Here is an 18,733-nt window from a genome sequence, read left to right as displayed (position 1 = left end):
TTTTTGCTACTCTTAGTAGTTTAGTAATTATGTAACAGAAATGTAGTGAAAAAATGTGTAAAATCATATATTAAAGTTCTTCAGTCTTTTTTTTTCTAAGCTAAAATTTATATTCAGAATTACTTAACAAATACATTTATCTGACTTGCAGGGAGCATTTCACTGATAGTTTTATTGAATATAGATAGATTGTTGGCAGGCTTTTTGGCTGAGTCTGTCTATGCCTGACAAAATAGCAAACAAAAGCTTGAATATAATTTCGTCTGAGGGCATTCCGCACCTCACAGGCAGAGCACTTTATAGTCCTCCTTTACAGTATGTGATTTATTGTAATGAGAGGTCAGCCAGACTACTTGTGTCTTGCTGGATCACGTATTTAGCCGTGGGATATACTTTAGTCAATAAGGAAACAAGGTTTGTTAGTAGATGGATTTGTATTCCGTTTAACTCTATCACAACTTGGTGTAAGCAGTTTACGTTTTGCAAACCCTGCAGGCAAGCCATAAATGGGAGTAAGTGCAGGGGACTTTAAAAATTCTTGTTAAAAAAATTAACTGCTTCCAGGGAAATCTGAGAGTTCAAGAACCAATGACTAGTTCAAGAAAGTCGAAAATCTTGACTTCTGTCAAAAAAGATGCTAGTTCTTCTATACCGAGCACTAAAATCCCACTCCTTTGGTTTACTGTATTGAAACCAGCTCTTGCATTTGCAGTTGAAGATGGTGTTTTAACTAAGTACCTCCCTAAATCACTGGTGAGGGGCCAGCAGTGCGCACTTCCTCTGCAATTCCTTGCACACGTGTAACTCCAAACCTGCTCAGGGAGAACCGGAACGTATGTAGCGCAGCCGTGGCTGGGAGAATCTCCTCTGGTCTGCCCCGAGCATAACCTCTGTTTTCGTCCTGCTGGGCGACACGGAGCAGGTGTCGCGGTGACCGTGTAGCGCCCGGCCTGGCAGGAGCGCGGCGGCGGGCTGCGGGCCCGGCCGCCCCGCGCCGCCCGGCGGCGGGCGACAGCCGCCTCCCTCCCGCGGCCGCGGTCCCGCCTCCCGCCGGCCGCTCCCGGCTCGGCGGGGCTCCGGGGCGGAGCGGGGCCCGGCCCGCCCCGCCGCGCCGCGCCGCGCCGCCCGGCAAAGTCGCGCCGCCAGCTCGGGCCGCGGCAGAGGAGGGCGCCGCCCGGCACGGCGGCCCATGGAGCCCGCCGAGGCGGCGGACGAGCTGTCCCGCCTGCGCGCCCTCTTCCTGGCCTGCGACGCCAGCGGCTCGGGCCGCATCGAGCGGGAGGACTTCGCGGCGCTCTGCGCCGAGCTGCGGGTGCGCCCGGCCGAGGCCGAGGCCATCTTCCAGCGCCTCGACAGCGACCGCGACGGCGCCATCACCTTCCCCGAGTTCGCCCGCGGCTTCCGCGGCGCCACCCGGCGGCGGCCTGCGGAGCCGGAGCCGGAGGAGGAGGCGGCGGCGTGGGGCGCCGGGGGGCTGGAGCAGCCCTGGAGGGACTTCGAGGGGCGGCTCGGGGACGAGGCGAGGTACATCCCCAGGTGAGCCCCGCGCCCTGCCCCCGACCGCTGGGAGCCGACCGTGGGGCTCCCGTGAGGGAGCGGCAGGGCGGGGCGGGGCGGGCGGCCATCTCGCGGGCACCGCGGCAGGGCGGCCCCGGGGCCGGGCGGCGGGCTGCGGAGCCCCCGCGGCCGTTTGGCGTGGGGTGGGCTGCGGGGCCGGGCCCGCCTCCTGCCCGCCCTGCGCCGCAGGCCCCCCGGGCCCGGGGGCCCCGCGCGGAAGCCGCTGGCTTTGCTCCGGGCGGCGGGGCGAGCAGCCCTTCTCCCGGCCGCTGATGCAATACCGAGCCGGGGAGCGGCCGCAGGAGGTCGGCGTGAGCCCTTCGGCCCGCCGCGGAAGCGCCTGCAGGTGTCAGGTGCCTGCCGAGGGCTGCCAGCCCCGTCGCGGCGTGCGCTCGGAGCGCTTTCCTGCCCCCCGCTGCCCTGCGAGGGGCCCGCGTGGGAAAATCAGGCCGCTGAAACCGGCTGCAGGCGAAGTGCTGCCAACTCCGCACATGAGACTTTCCTCCTTCTTTCTTTTTTTCCCCTCCTCTCTACCTTCTTGCATCGTTTTCCCGGTGAATGCAAACAAACACCACTTCTGCCTGCCAGCTAGCTGTGTTCGCGCAGGTGGCTCTCGCACGCTGAAGAGCTTCCTGAAGTCTGTGAGAGCCTTTGCCCCCGATGTCAGTACAAGCAGGCTCGACATGAAGTGAAGAAAACTGATGGTACATAGCTTGTTTCGGAATAAAAATTAATACAGGTTGATCAGTGGAAAGCTGTTTCCATTTTGCACAGGTACATTTTGGTGATTCACTATAATGTGCTTGAAACTTGAGCCACTCTAAATTTGTATGAAACTATTGGCCCAAAAAAGTACAGGGTAACTCCGCTTGATTTAAGAACTTTAAGTTAAGTTGGAAAACACGCAATTTGAATAAAGGGCTTTGTATGTAGTTAAGAGACAAACGAAAGAAATAATAGTAACCAAATAGATTCATAAATATATACAAAGGGACTATGAAAGGCTGCAGTGGGTTCTGGCTGTGAGAGAGATACAGAAGCTAATAAAAAGCATATTCATTCCTTTCTAATTTTTCAATCCAATCCAATGTACAATTTGTTGCTTTATTAGGAGCATGTATCAAATCCTTGGCAAACTTGTAACATCCAGTTCTCCCTATAACGCACCTTAAAATCTTTACCTACTCCAATAACATGGCTCTAGCCACATTTAAAAATGTGTTCTGATCTTGAGATGAAAAGTTTCTTCAAGGAAATTTTCAGTTAGTTAAAAAATCTTCTTCTGTGTAGGTGGATTAGATTGTTCTTTTCCCTTTTGTCTGGAAGAGTGAATAACATCGATTAGTCTTATCCCAAATTTGATAGCAAAACTTCATCTTGATGTTTCTTACCTACTTTATGATGCCTTCCCTACTACATATGCCTTTTTTATAAAGAAAGAAAAAGGAGGCTTCTTGTCTGAAAGTTTGCAGAAGCAATTCATAACTTAATCTAAAGCCAGACAGAAACTCAATAGGAGATGGAAAAAAATGACTCATGAACAGTGATGGCTTGTGAAAGCATCTGTGTCCTTTGGCAGTAAGCCTATCTCAGTATCTCGGTTGCTATGTTTGCAGCAGCAGTTTGAATATAGTCCAGTTGTTTGTCTAAGAGGATAGCAGGAGGGAATGGGAATAGCTCTCTTTGGCTTGAGTGTACAGACATTTAGTTGTATTGCACTGTGATTCTTATGCATCCAATTGCAAGCAGACAGAACTAGATGTTGATAATTAAATACATGCATATCAGGTGGGCAGTTACTTGATGTAAATGGTTCATATTCGTTTTTAGCTTTATAAATAGCTTTCAACATCTTTCACAGTTGGCTGTGTGTTAGGTGTGTACCAACGTCAGCTGAAGAACACTGTGCCCTTTGTTTTTCTTGTTCTTTCTCTTTCCTGTCCTGAAGCACTGGAAACAGAGCTTTGTTACAGCTCAGCTTCTTTTCATTTGGGGCCCAATCTCTTCTTCGTTGAAACATGTATGTAACTTTTTTCGTATGAGTAGTCCCACTGAAGTTGTTAGGACCACTTGTGTGAATAAGTAATGAATGAGTTGAAATTGTTTTAGGTCTGGGCCTGAGAGATTTTAAGCAACAGAATGTAACAAAGCCATATAAAGTGCAAGCTGGTACTTCTTAGAAGTTGTTTATCTTTTTATTTAAATTATTATTTTTTATTTGCTTATTGGTTCACATTTTTTTAGTGAAAGACAATACTTTGAAAAACCCACTAGCATGTTCCAGGCTGAATATCTTCAATACTATAAAGCAGTTTACAGTCAGCATTCTCACATGGTAGTTTATTATTCTTCATATTTTTGCTACAACATTTGCATTGAAAACCGTGAGAAAAGTAATCACAAAGAAGGAAGTCCTCAAACCCAGATGAATGGAGTTAGTTGATCATATTTCTGGTCTCAGTTGCATGGGAATTTTGGGATTCAGTACTTCAAGATGCTGTGTGTTCTGTCCCCAGTCTAGCAAAACACTGGCACATCTGCTTTGATGTTATTTTGGTTTATGCAGAGAGAAACAAGGCATAGGATATTGAACTAGTGAGATAAAAATAGGACTAAAGTCAGTTAACAACTGTGGTCTATATCATTCTTAAGCTTGATCAGTGCCCATGGAAATCAAAGAGAATTTTTTATTGATACCGATACACACGGTTCAGCCCGTTTCTGTGAATGAGCTTTTAAAAAACACAAGTAAACCTTTGTAGTGGGGTGCAAAAGCTGGTAATGGAGATCAGTATCCAGTAAGTCTGTTCTTAATGTAATAGGTTTATTATGGGATGGATTCTACCTTTCTGTAGTTTGGTGTGTTGGTTGCACAGTTCAGTTAGCTTATGTTGTAAAACATCCAAGTCTGTGCTGGAGTTGTGGCTGTGTCCCTGGATGCTAAACAGGACAAGCAGCAGGAAGAAGCTTTTTCTGCCTCTTGGCTTCCTTCCTTGTCCAAACAGATTTTCAGGGCTGACTCAGTTGTATTCCTTGGTAAGGTAGTCTCTGTGAGTCAAAGTATTGTTTGTCTTAGTCTTTACACATACTCAGTGGGCAATTGTGCTGCTAGCACAAAAAAGTGGAAAGTCTTTCCAGGCTAGTGACCTAGTATAATGTGTGAAATCAGATTTTAGTGGAATTGCATGGGGGTTGGTTTTTTTGGCATTCAAGTTATTTAAAATGCAGCTACTCCTTCTTGCTTGTTACATTCAATCAAGTGTAATGAGTAATTAAACACAAAAGATTGCAATGACTTTAGTTTACAAGTAGCGAGTTGCCCACTGGAGTATAGTTGTGTGAGCCATAGGAGATCTCTTTTACTGAGAACTTAGACACATTCATTAGTTTATATCTCTAAAAAGCACGTATTCTCAGTGATAGCTGTAGATAAAAGTTAAGAAACTTACCTTCTTGGTGTTGCAGGTAACGAGTGTTCCACTGCTTTGCCCACACTGGAAGGGTTTAGCCTTTGACTGTTACTAGATGTTGCATGGTAATTCCCATATCTGTTTAGATTTCAGTGGTAAGATGAAAAGCTTCCCTCCGCTCCCTTCACAGGCATATGCTCCTTTAAGCATGTGTGAAAATCTCCTAGTGGCAATACTTTTTCACTCCTCAACTTGAACAAAAAATAATTCAACATCCGCTGACACTTCAAGAGAAAACCTGTATCTGTGAATCCTATGACAGTTATTTGTGTCTGTAAATAATCAGCAAAAACTCCCCAGAAAACAAATTTTCAAATTTCAACCTTGAAGACCTTAAATCAAAAATATTAAAGATATGGAACTATGCATATTTTGTGTGTTTTTCTGTATTTCTTGATCGTTCTGGGAATAAACTGAATCTGTTCAAGCCATACCAGGCAATTTTTGTGTTATATTTGCCAGATTGGACAATCTGACTGGAAAATGAACTAAATTAATTTCAGCATGAATGAATGGATGAATCTGGAGAAGTTTGTATCTCTATTTTGAATTAATTACTCTTGCTTCTGGCAGTCCTCATACTTCATTACTTTGTTTTTTGATCTTGGGGTTTGCTTTACTAATGTGCCTTGGACTTCTTTGGGTCAAGTTGTCTGTTGATCCAACTCTCATTTCAATGCTGCCAGACTGTGAGAACTTGTACATCGTACAATTCCAAAGTCTCCTGATGTATTCATGATAATAGTTCACAACCAGTTTTCTCATCTGGAGCCATGAGGGAAATGTGGATCTGGTGGACATGTGATAAAGGGAGAAAAGAGCATTGTTTTTAACATTAGCCATTTAGTGAAGAGAGGTGATGCTCATGGGACATACTGCTGTGCTATATCAAAGGAGAGGAGCTCTGCTGCTTAAAAAACAGTCCAAAACCCATTGTGCTCTTGCCGTCACAAGCCAGAATGGATTTTTGCCAAAAGAGTCAATTCTGAGCATAGCATGAACTTCTGTTGGCAATTTGTGTTGACATCCAAGAGATGATGAGCCATGACATTGACATCAGATTTCCTTAGAAGTCAAAGTGTGTTCCCCTGAGAGGAGATCAAGGCAAATTCTGAAGAAGGACAACTGCTTGAACCCCCTTTGTCACAGTGCCAGAGAGAGGATGTCTGCCATAAGCATTATGTCTTGTCTTTTAATATGTCTCATGACAGGGGTTTGATAAATGTGCTCTGCTGGAAGCACTATGAATGCCTTTCTGTGAACTAGAAAACTTTCTGAGCTATCTTAGTTTTTGTTGCCTCTTCTGTTTTTCCCCTTACTCAGAATCTGTGACAAACAACTTTATAGCATTTATTTTCCTGAAATTTTCTTGTTTCACCATCATGTGCTATAGCCATAACCTTCTGAACACTCCTTTTCTACAGACTTTCTCTTTCCTGCCTTTCAGTGTCTTCCGCTCCTGCCCCACTACTCGCTTGAGATTATGTTTCCGTCTTTAAAAAGGAAAATGTATGCATTCCTTGGAAATATTAAAAACTCCTTCCCTCAGAATCAGCTGACACTTCCTTTCCCAAACCCTCTCATTTAAGGGGTTACCAATTTGATTCTCTTCTTTCAGTGCAGGTCTGTTCGTGACAGGGCAGATACAGAAAAAGAAAATGCAGTATTAAAAAATACTGTGCTACAGGTTGAGAAGTACCTTAAATTTTATACTATGTTAATATTTCATATAATCTGCTTTTCTTCAAGGCATTTAATTTAGAAGAAATTGTTGCTGTGGCAAAATTAGATCCTTTCCAATCTTGAAACAGCTCTGGTGGATGTTTTCTGGTGAATAGTAAGATGGCATATCCAGATTATCTGCTTTTCTGAACAAGATACCTCTTTCTCTCTTCGTGGCACACATAGGTTATTGGCTTCCAATGTAAGGATCATTATCAGATGTGTAGTGTCTGACCTTTCTCTTGCTGCCTCTTTCTGGCTCGGACCACCTTATGTCTCATCCCTTCGTGCCCATACCAGAGTAGAGTTGTTACGAGTGGCAGAGAGTGATTTTTTACAAGTTCATCTACCTTGGGAAGAGGCCAAGGGAATAGGGTTCTAAAACATAGAAACAGGAGCATGTTATTATTGTTAGGATACCAGATAGTTAACTACCCAGATAGTGTAGTGGTGATTGGCTTTGCTTTTACCTGCACCTAAAAAAGTAAATGCTTTATTTTTCCTGTGCCTGGGAGATTTCTGGGTCAAGAATATGAAGAGAAATGTTTGGGGACCTTAAGTCTACCTGTAAGAATATGGATGAGAAAGAAGATAAAAGTGAGGACACAAGGGAACAGAGAATTGGCAAGGCATGGTGTTGAAAAAGATGGGGATATATTACTTTAACTCCTCTTGGAGTTTAAGTAAAAATAGTCTTGCTGGAGAACATCTTGGTACGGTTTTCTTGCCCCTTGTTACAACCCCAGCAAAGCTCGGCTCTGCAGCCCAAGGAGGATAAAACATACTGTATTTGCCGTGCTTCCTGTCCCCCCTGTTATACAAATAGCCACTTTCTTCCTGTCCCCCTTCTTATATAAATAGCCATTTTCCACTCCTACCTTGAGGTGGTGAGAACAGGGTCTACCAGGTTGTTACTGTTCCTTGTTATTCTATACCCCATGGCAGAGAAACCAGCAGCAGTTTAACATCCTGCTCATTCATAAGTGGAAGATCTCAGCATGCTTAGCACAATTAGCCATGTGTGCCATGTCTTTACTCTTCTGCGTTACCCTTCTTGATCTTTTTGTTTTGTTTTGTTTTAATTTTAAAATGGGCACCGTTAGGTTCAGTATATTTACTTTATGATGATCCGTGGATGTTCATATTGATAAAGATTAAGAAGAGTTTCCTAAAATTGTGAGTGCCACAGACATTGTATTTTCACACAACAAATAAGAAAAACACTCTTCCATTTCAGGAAGTATGTATACCGAGAATAATGAATTTGCATTTTAACATTCTTGATTCTGGCTTCTTCATGGGCAGTATCCCTGCCGATTCTCTGTCATTTGCAGAGGCATCATTCCTGGCTTTTCACAACATCTCCAGGCTCTTTGCCTGTTTGTCTCAAATCCTCTGGAAGAGCAGAAGCTTTTGTTTTCACTGAGGACACAGATTTTTTTTTTTCTAGCAGAATGGGTCTTTCTTTCTGATCTATTCATATAAATCTGGTGAGGTTTCTCTGGAGATTGTCTAGGCCTTGAATTGTCACAGAGATACAACTCTTGATGAGCTCTGAAACCTGTTATGAAGATTCTTGAAAAGAGCATAAGAGCCCTGTCAGTGGCCCCAATACATTTGGGGAACAAAGCTTGCTATATTCAGTGGAGCCATGTGCATCACTGACCTTTGTGGATGGATAGCAGCACTGTTGTCTGAAAGCAGATGCATGGTAACGCAGGTGACTGCAGCTTCGGTAGGCTACCTGCCAATACCATCCTAGCTAGCTTTTGAGTGGCAGTAATAAGTGGGAGTAGCGGCCAGATGGTGAGGTTCACAGGTTTCTCCAGTCTAAGTGAGTTTTCATATTGTTTTGCTGCTTTGCCCTTTCCAGAATGGTCTGCATAGGTGGGCCCTGAAATTCTGCTGATGACTTTGTAGGTTTGTACCTATCTGAAGCAGACCCAAGTAAATATAAACAAAATAAGCATCGGCAGAAACACTGATTCTTTACCATGTAAGGAAAAGTAGTATTATAATATCACTGCCAAATGTTTAATTTTTCTCTTTTTTTCCACTAGCTTATTGGACTTTGTCTCACTCTTGGTGGAAAACTGTACTGCGAATGCAGCCACTTGGATCAGACTAAGGGTCCATGTGACCTGGCATCCTCTCTCTGGCAATTGCATAGGGAATATGTTCAAGTAAATGAGCAAATATGGAGTATTTCTTCTCTGATGAATTCCCTCAACTCCCTCTGAGCTGCGTTCAGAGTGTAGTATGTACTAGGACTCAGCTGGACTGTTAGCTGACCTGTCACTGTTTATTCAGCAAACCAAAATAATACTATAAATTGGTGTGAATTGGTATAGCTCTGTTGGTTTACATGAAATTACACCACTTTATGTCATCCGAGTATCTGATATCTTTATTTAATCCCTGTTTCTTTTTCCCTGCTCTTCCTATGTCCTGCCTTGGTATGTTAAATCTATCAGATCACAGATTGTATTATCATCATGGCAGTTTTATTTTCTTTCTGTAGTCCTCTGGGCAGCTCTCTGAAACCAAATGAATATAGTAACTCTGCTTATATTAGCTCTTATGTGAAGCTGTGCTAATATTCACTAATTACAATTGCTAAATAATATTTTTACATAAAGTACCAACACATTTTTTTTAATTATAGTAAGCTCAGCATAATATTGCAATACAGAATTCTATTGCTGTCTAGTATGTAAAAGGTGTTTTTTCATGAGGACAACACAAAAAATGAGCAAACTCTTATCAGTCTGATCCTTTGAAGCGCCTCATGGAGTGAATTTAGAGGTGTTTAAAGTCATGATATAGCATTTTGTTTCAGGAAAGTCTCTTTCCTGTACTTCGGCTGAGTAACCTTTGAGATGAGGTAATGTAAAACCAGAGCAGTATGTGGCCAGAATGCTATACTTTTTTTGTTCTTTAGTACTCTGTGCCCATACTTTCTGGGAACAGCAGCAAAAATGCATGCATGGTAGATAATTATAGGTAGAGCCAGAGACTCCACAGTGAGAGAGTTTCTTTCACATCATATCAAAAAAACTCTTTCTGTGCATTAGTGTCTTGGAGCAGTGGAAGTGTGGAACTTAATGGAGTGCAGCTAAATCCATTTGAAAGGGATTTCTGGATTTCAAGGAAGACTAATTTAAAGTGCAAACCTGAGCACTTCTTACGAATTTGTCTGAAACAAAAGTAAGAGCATTTTAGTTGCCTCTTTTCTCCAGCCAAAACACTGACTATTCAATGTTCAGGAATCAGCTCAGTGAAATCTATTGCGAAATCTTCCTTCGTAAGTAATTTTGAATAACTAATGAATTTTCAAAGAGAAATGCCATAAATCCAAGGAGAACTGGAAACAAACAAATTAGGCAATGTTCATTCCAACTAATGTGTCCTGCTGCAGTGGTGTCACTAATGTTTACTGAAGTATGTGGAGAAAAGAGAAGTGGCTTGAAGGAGATGGTTCAGAGTGATTCCTCTCATATAATCAAATACTTATTGCATGTTGATAATCAGTGGCTATAGCTGCATCCTTCTAAAATCCTGTGGATCTATAAAACGTTATCACAGTGTGCTTGCTGTTAATTCATCACAGATATTTGGAGTGATTAAATCAGTGGAAGTCTTCCCAATTCACGAAAGTGTGTTACTGCTTAGCAAAGGCATAAGTTAATAAATAGAATCTTATCAATTTTGTTGCATGACTTTAAATTCTTCTCTGTTTCTCTGTTGGTGCAGTAGTTGTTGTACCATATTTTTAATTAAGATTTCTTGCAAAGTTGCTATAGGAGCACTCAGGTAAGTGTCACCAAGAATTTCAGCTGCCAATTTTAATTTAAAAAAGCCTTCCAGGCTCCTTCCAGGATCTTGGATGGTTGTGGTTTTATGAGTATTGTTTTGCTTCTTAAGCATAACTAGTTCGTCATAAAACTAGGTCACTGAGACATTTTGAATAAAGCTATTGCTGGGCTAAGGAGGAAGAATGAATATAAAGAGGTTTTTGTATCACAGAGCCAGAATAAACTCTCACAATAACTACTTTGTGTTCTGATAACTGCATCATAAAGCAGACTTGGCTGTACGGTAGAGACACAGCAGTGTGGAGAGACAGCTTTTTGTCTTCTTCTATGTGTTTTTTCATAAACTTTAATGAAAAGAAGCTGCAAGAGGGAGTGGCTGTGGCATTCTTGTAAAGAGAACAAAAAGCAAAAGTTGCAGAAATATTACAATATTCCACCACAAATGTCATCTACTCCTGACACAAAATACAGTAGGGAAAGGCCGGACTAATTGGATGATTGTCTAGTCCATCAGCAGAAGGCACTGTATACCTTCTATACCTGGCTATGGCCAACAATTATCTCCTGGGTAGGAAACCTTGGGAAATGATATTACACACGTGCTATTTTTGAACACAGAATATGCACAATCTGAGGTACACTGTATTATTATGGAGGTGGCTTCATTTGGTTTGAAGGCAGCAGCTAACTAACCGTACAGAAGATGGGGTGAGGAAGATAAGAGTACCAGCATAACCCAGCATATTCTTGAGAGTATGCTCATGTGAAAAAAGTGATGTGGGTCCTTAAATATCCAACTGTAATTCAGGAACCTGTGATGTGTTAGACAATTAGGAAAACATTGACTCAGGTAATGGGTGCTTTATGCTAGCATCCAGTAACAACTAATTTAGCAGTTACAATTTGTTACAATACAGTTTGTGTTTGCTTTCTAGAAAAAGATTATTAGCAGGTATCTTCTTGGCAACAGTAAAATTTAAATGAAAAAAGAAAATTTCAAAACACAGATTTCAGATTTGTATTTCATATTCCTAAAGATCATATGCATTGACCTAGATAGTGCTGAATTTATCTGCTTTGGCAAATTGGTAAGTTCTATCAAGCTTGCTGTGGCTAGTGCCATTTCTGTTTTACTTGCCACTGTTTCAAAGGAGCATGTATTGAGACTGTTCGAGGAAGTGACGTTCTTCAGCTTTTAGCAGATAATACTGAATATGCACACTGTCTGCTTCTGTCTAAAATCTGAAACTATTCTGGATTAGTTTATTGGCTGTTTTGGCCAGGAGTTTACAGCCCCGAAGGACAACTACTGAAGTTCTAAGTAGTTCTCTTTGCACTTTTAGGAATTTATGAAATGCAGCAAGATATTCAGTTTATGTTACCAGCTCCCAGTCCCAACTATCAAAACCAAATAGAACTCCAAATAGAGACCACATTTTGTAATATTGGAAGTACAGTCAGGCTCCAGCTTCAAGCCCAGTCAGCATCACTGGAGATGCGGTAGGAATTCTGTAAATGGTAATACCATGAGATACTAAGCTTATTGTTTGCCCAGTTGCTTGCTATTGGAAACCAAAGCATTTAAATATTACAAAACTCTTGTACATTTGCAATTTAATTGAGATCTGATATACCTAAATCTCAGATTGATTCTGTGATACAGACTGATGTCAGGACCATTCCGCACTCCCTTGTGCAGTAATCCTTTAGTGTAAAATCTTGCATTTGGCTTAATGTTGTAATAGAACAAAGTGAAAGGGGGCAGATTTTAAATCTAAAACCTGACTTTTATTTTTGGGCTTTTCCGAGTTTTGGTATTGCTTATGGTGCTGATAATGTCAGTGCTATTTTAACTCAACGTGGTACTGCGGAAAATATTCTTATCTTTTTTTAAATGTGAATTATTAATTGAATAAGCCTACATTTAGGGAGTTCTTTAATGATGTGTTATTCATACATAGTTTGTGTCATCTGATGGTCAGATAAACCTGCATATTATTGTGACTGTCTGTGAACCTTGATATTACTCGGTTTAAAATATATTAAGAAAATGAAACTCTGTACGTTGGAAGATATTCAATGAGCTTGACTTAACTTCAGCTAATCTTAACAAACATTAAATTTGACTTAACTTCTGGAAATACTTAATACAGCTAAAACATTAGCCTTTATAAAGGAAACCTTTTGCAAGAGGGTACTGTAGGTACACAGAAATGCCACTGGCATCAGTAAATGTGTTTCTTTGTGTTGTTATGTTTCTGTATACTTAATGAATGCCAGCATTTCATCTGGAAACATATTTTATGGTCTTGTGGAAATATTTCACTTTTTAAAAATGGGAATCTGAGCTATAATAACAATTACAGTACTGCTGTAATAAAATAAGTTATACTTGAATGGGAAGCAATATTCAAGTAGCACAGCATTGGTATGCTGGTAATTGAAACTGTGGAAATGCTTCAGATAGGAAAAAAATAAAGAGGTTATACACTGATAGTTTATATCATGGGCATAGTGAATGTATTAAGTAATGCTGCCTTCATAGAAGATTGGAGATTGTCAGCTGTTTAATGAGGAAGGTCTTGGAAACTTTTTATTAAATCACAGTTTAAATTTTCCCATAATAAAAGGAGGACATGTATTCATGATCTGTTAGATAGGGTGCTGAACTAGAACTCGCAAAACGTAAGTTGTGTTTACTTTTCTGCCACTGGTATGCTGTATTACAGAATCTCAGAAACACAGAATCGCTGAGGTTGGAGGGGACCTCTGGAGATCATCTAGTCCAACCCCCCTGCTCAAGCAGGGTCACCTAGAGCACGTTGCCCAGGATCGCATCCAGGCGGGTTTTGAATATCTCCAAGGATGGAGACTCCACAACCTCTCGGGGCAACCTGTTCCAGTGCTCTGTCACCCTCACAGTGAAGAAGTTTTTCCTCATGTTCAGATGGAAGTGTCTGTGTTCCAGTTTGTGCCCGTTGCCTCGCATCCTGTTGCTCGGCACCACTGAAAAGAGTCTGGTCTCATCCTCTCGACACCCTCCCTTCAGATACTTGTACACGTTGATAAGATCTCCTCTCAGCCTTCTCTTCTCCAGGCTAAACGGGCCCAACTCTCTCAGCCTTTCCTCATAAGAGAGATGCTCCAGTCCCCTAATCATCTTTGTAGCCCTTCACTGGACTTGCTCCAGTAGTGCCACATCTCTCTTGTACTGGGGAGCCCAGAACTGGGCACAGTACTCCAGATGTGGCCTCACCAGGGCTGAGTAGAGGGGGAGAATCACCTCCCTCGACCTGCTGGCAACACTCTTCCTGGTGCAGCCCAGGATACCATTGGCCTTCTTGGCCACAAGGGCACATTGCTGCCTCATGGTTAACTCGGTGTCCACCAGCACTCCCAGGTCCTTCTTGGCAGAGCTGCTTTCCAGCAGGTCAACCCCCAACCTGTACTGGTGCATGGGGTTATTCCTCCCCAGGTGCAGGACCCTGCACTTGCCTTTGTTGAACCTCATGAGGTTCCTCTCCGCCCACCTCTCCAGCCTGTCCAGGTCTCTCTGAATGGCAGCACAGCCCTCTGGTGTATCGGCCACTCCTCCCAGTTTTGTATCGTCAGCAAACTTGCTGAGGGTGCACTCTGTCCCTTCATCCAGGTCATTGATGAAGAAGTTGAACAAGACTGGACCCAGGACTGACCCCTGGGGGACACCGCTAGCTACAGGCCTCCAGCTAGACTCTCAGCCACTGATCACAACCCTCTGAGCTCTGCCATTCAGCCAGTTCTCAATCCACCTCACTGTCCACTAATCTAGCCCACACTTCCTGAGCTTGTCTATGAGGATGTTATGGGAGACAGTGTCAAAAGCCTTGCTGAAGTCAAGGTAGACAACATCCACTGCTCTCCCCTCATCTACCCAGCCAGTCATCCCGTCATAGAAGGCTATCAGATTGGTTAGGCATGATTTCCCCTTGGTGAAGCCATGCTGACTACTCCTGATCACCTTCTTGTCCTCCATATGCTTGGAGATGGCCTCCAGGATGAGCTGCTCCATCACCTTTCCAGGGATGCAGGTGAGGCTGACCGGCCTGTAGTTCCCTGGGTCCTCCTCCTTGCCCTTTTTGAAGGCTGGGGTGACATTGGCTTTCTTCCAGTCCTCAGGCACCTCTCCTGTTCTCCATGACCTTTCAACGATGATGGAGAGTGGCCTAGCAATAACATCTGCCAGCTCCCTCAGCACTCGTGGGTGCATCCCATCAGGGCCCATGGATTTGTGGGTGTCCAGTTTGCTTAAATGATCTCTAACCCACTCCTCCTCCACCAAGGGAAAGTCTTCCTTTCTCCAGACTTCCTCTCTTGCCTCCAGGGTCTGGGGTTCCCGAGGGCTGGCCTGAGCAGTACAGACTGAAGCAAGGAAGGCATTCAGTAACTCTGCCTTCTCTGCATCCTTCGTCACCAGGGCACCCACCCCCATTCAGCAAAGGGCCCACATTTTCCCTAGTCTTCCTCTTGCTACTGATGTATTTGAAGAAGCCCTTCTTGTTGTCCTTGACATCTCTCACCAGATTTAATTCCAAACGGGCCTTAGCCTTCCTCGTCGCATCCCTGCATACTCTGACAACATTCCTATATTCCTCCCAAGTGGCCTGTCCCCCTTTCCACTTTCTGTATACTTCCTTCTTCTGGTTGAGTTTTGTCAGGAGCTCCTTGCTCATCCATGCAGGTCTCCTGCCTCTTTTGCTTGACTTCCTACTCATAGGGATGCACCGCTCTTGAGCCTGGAGGAGGTGATGTTTGAATATTAACCAGCTCTCTTGGACTCCCCTTCCTCCTAGGGCCCTAACCCATGGGATTCCTCCAAGTAGGTCCCTGAAGAGGCCAAAGTTTGCTCTCCTCAAGTCCAGGGTTGCGATCCTACTTGGTGCCCTGCCTCCTCCTCGCAGGATCCTGAACTCCACAATCTCATGGTCACTACAGCCAAGGCTGCCCCCGACCTTCACATCTTCCACCAGTCCTTCTTTGTTTGTTAGTACGAGGTCCAGCAGCACACCTCTCCTTGTTGGCTCCTCCACCACCTGTGTCAAGAAGTTGTCACCAATGCTCTGCAGGAACCTCTGGGACTGTTTGTGCCTAGCTGTGTTGTCTCTCCAGCAGATATCGGGGTGGTTGAAGTCCCCCATGAGAACCAGGGCCTGGGATCGTGAGGCTACTTCCAGCTGTCTGTAGAAGGCCTCATCGACTTCCTCTTCCTGATCAGGTGGCCTGTAGTAAACACCCACAACAGTGTCACCCATGCTAGCCTGCCCTTTAATCCTTACCCAGAAGCTCTCGACTTGCTCTTCATCCACCCCTAGGCACAGCTCAATACATTCCAGTTTCTCTCTCACATGAAGAGCAACTCCACCACCTTGCTTTCTTGGCCTGTCTTTCCTAAAAAGCATGTAGCCATCCATGACAGCACTCCAGTCACGTGAGCTATCCCACCATGTCTCTGTAACTGCAATGAGATCATGGCCCTGCGACCGCACACACATCTCTAGTTCTTCCTGTTTGTTCCCCAAGCTGCGTGCATTGGTGTACAGGCATTTCAGGGAGGTGATCGAGCATGCAGGTTTCCCAGGAGGGGTAAAAGAGGGTCCTCCATAGCCACATCCCATGCGCACTTCCCTGGCTGCATTCACCTGCTGGAGGCATCCTGACTTGAGCTGTCTTTTGCCAGCTACCCTGGCACTATAACTCTCCCCTTCCCCCATCTTTCCTAGTTTAAAGCCCTCCTTACCAGGTTGGCCAACCTGTTGGCAAAGACACGCGTGCCCTGCTTAGTGAGGCAGATCCCATCTCTCGCCATCAGTTGTCAATCTTCAAACAGGGTCCCATGGTCGTAGAAACCCAAACCCTGTTGGCAACACCAGCAGCACAGCCAGTCGTTAATTTGGAAAGTCTATCTCCTCCTCCTCTCATCCATCCCCCTCACTGGCAGGATTGAGGAGAAGATGACCTGGGCTTCCAGACCCTTGACCACCATCCCCACAGCTCTGAAATCCTGCTTGATGGTCTCCAGTTTGCCCTCGGTGTCATTGGCGCCCACATGGAAGAGCAGCAGTGGGTAATAGTCCGAAGCATGGACAAGCCTAGGCAGTCTTTGCATGACATCTCTCACACAAGCCCCTGGCAGGCAACAAACCTCTCTAGACATGAGGTCAGGTTGGCAGATAGATGCCTCCGTCCCCTGCAGCAGGGAGTCCCCCACAACAATCACCCGCCGCTTCTTCCGGGCGTTCTGGCAGGGCACAGGGTCTGTTGTCCCAGGTACTTCCCTTGCAGCCATGCCCATCTCCTCCTCATCCTGGAGGGCACTGAACCTGTTCTTCAGCTTCAAGTCTTTGGGAGGAGTAGGAGCCTTTCTCCTCCCACGAGCAGTGACCAGTTTCCAGCCTTCTTCTACGGTGTTATGATGTACCGTTTCACACGGCACAGAGCCCTCTGGCAGCTCCACTGCTGCGGGGGGCTGGGACTCCCGAAGCTGCACAGTCTCCGAGAATACCCTGTCTATCTCTTGCTCCGCTTCCCGGATGCTGCGCAGCCTACTGACCTCCTCCCGTAACTCCCTTACCTGACGACACAGCTCGCCAACAGCAGCACACCTCCTGCAGGAGAGCTGGCTGCCAGCCCAGGCCTCCCGGAGAGGCCCCAAGCACTCCCTGCAGCCTGAGACCTGCAGGGCTGCATCTGCTGTCAGAGGGTCAGTCTGGGTCGCAGCCTCTGACACAGCAACTCCAACAGCCACTGGGGAACGCGCTGTGCGGCGTGTCACGACCATAGCTGAGGAAACCTACACCACAGGGAACAGACACAAAGGTGCCTTCGCACGCCCTTCTGCGCAAACTGCTGTGCAAACTGCTGCATCTGTTCGCTGCCTCTGTTTGCTGCGCTCTGGGAGCTGCGCTCTAGGCCTGGCTCTTATATAGGCCTCTCCCTAGCACTGGCTAAGAGGGTGCTTGACCGCCCTAATCAAGGGCCACTGGGATCAAAGGCCCCAACTCCCTCTGGCCAGGGGCAACCCAGAGAGCTTGTTAGCAGCAGCCACTCCTAGCTAGAGCTTTTCCCACGAGCTTTTCCCAGGAGAAGTCAAGGCCTCCTGCAGTTGTCCTTGCCTAGCTTACCCTTTCCTGTTCACAGCAATCACCTGCTAGTTCCTCGGGGGTCCACAGAAAGCCCACAACTTCCAACAAGATCTTCAAGTTCTAGTCAGAGCCCAAACACTGCTGCGCAAACTGCTGCCTCTGTTCACTGCCTCTGTTAGCTGCGCTCATCACGGCTTACCTCATCACGGGCCTGCTTCTACCTTTCTAGGCCTACTCTTTTCTTATGCGTGTGGTTTTTTTACATTTGTTTTTTGGCCTTATTGATTTGCAAGTTCTTGAACACCTGTTCTGTGTTCTAGTGTGTAGTCTGTAGGGTAATCAGCTTCAGTATCCATTGGGACTGCTAAATTCTGTTGTCATAGACATTTTTCTGCTAAAAGGATTTATAACAATTCAGATAATCAAAACTAGCCAGCATGAACGCAAACTGTTACGTGACATTATTAATGGCATTGCCAATAGTTAGAGTTCCTTATGTAATATTCTGTGTAATAATATGCTTATTAATAATATGCATATTAATATAATAATATGCTTATGCTATTTTCTGTTTTTCTATCTTGTCAAAACTGTTGGCTTCAACAGTCAAAATTGTATGTAATCTATAGAAACAAGTCCAGATCAAAGGAGAATCAGAATATTGTTTTCCTTCATTGGGGCAGCTTTAAAGAAGCAGTATGTCTTTCAGCAAGGCTTTTAATAACTAAAGGATCTACAGAGACTTTTTGTCTTGTTTCTACATGAGATATATATATTATGCTTCAAATGTTAATTGGATACAGACATAATCTCTTATAGAAATGATTTTTTTTTTTTTGGTTCAAAACAGGGATGGCATTAAGAGTGCAGTCATCAGAAGCAGAATAATTTTTTTTAAACCAGAAAGCTGTATTATCTTTTCCCCTACAGCTTATCCTGTACCCACTGAAACAAAAGAGATGTAAATACTAAAAGTCCTACAGCTGAGAGAGAGTCAAGCTTTGTGTGGGTAGCAATCTTTGCCACTGCTGATTCCCAGATGAGTTTGCTA

At 44.5% G+C, this 18,733-nt stretch overlaps 1 protein-coding gene across 1 annotated transcript in view; it reads left to right on the top strand.

The window, feature by feature from the left end:
* Positions 1 to 1,186: 1,186 nt before the first annotated feature.
* RASEF (RAS and EF-hand domain containing) overlaps positions 1,187 to 18,733 on the top strand; it is a 39,943-nt gene continuing 22,396 nt past the window's right edge. The window contains exon 1 of the mRNA XM_067315723.1: positions 1,187 to 1,536. Within this exon, the coding sequence (XP_067171824.1) occupies positions 1,190 to 1,536 (347 nt within the window). The 5' untranslated portion in view covers positions 1,187 to 1,189. The remainder of the gene's footprint in view (positions 1,537 to 18,733) is intronic.

The sequence above is a fragment of the Apteryx mantelli genome, chromosome Z, assembly GCF_036417845.1.
Source record: "Apteryx mantelli isolate bAptMan1 chromosome Z, bAptMan1.hap1, whole genome shotgun sequence".
Taxonomy (NCBI): Eukaryota; Metazoa; Chordata; class Aves; order Apterygiformes; family Apterygidae; genus Apteryx; species Apteryx mantelli.
This window is presented reverse-complemented; position numbering and strand designations above follow the sequence as displayed.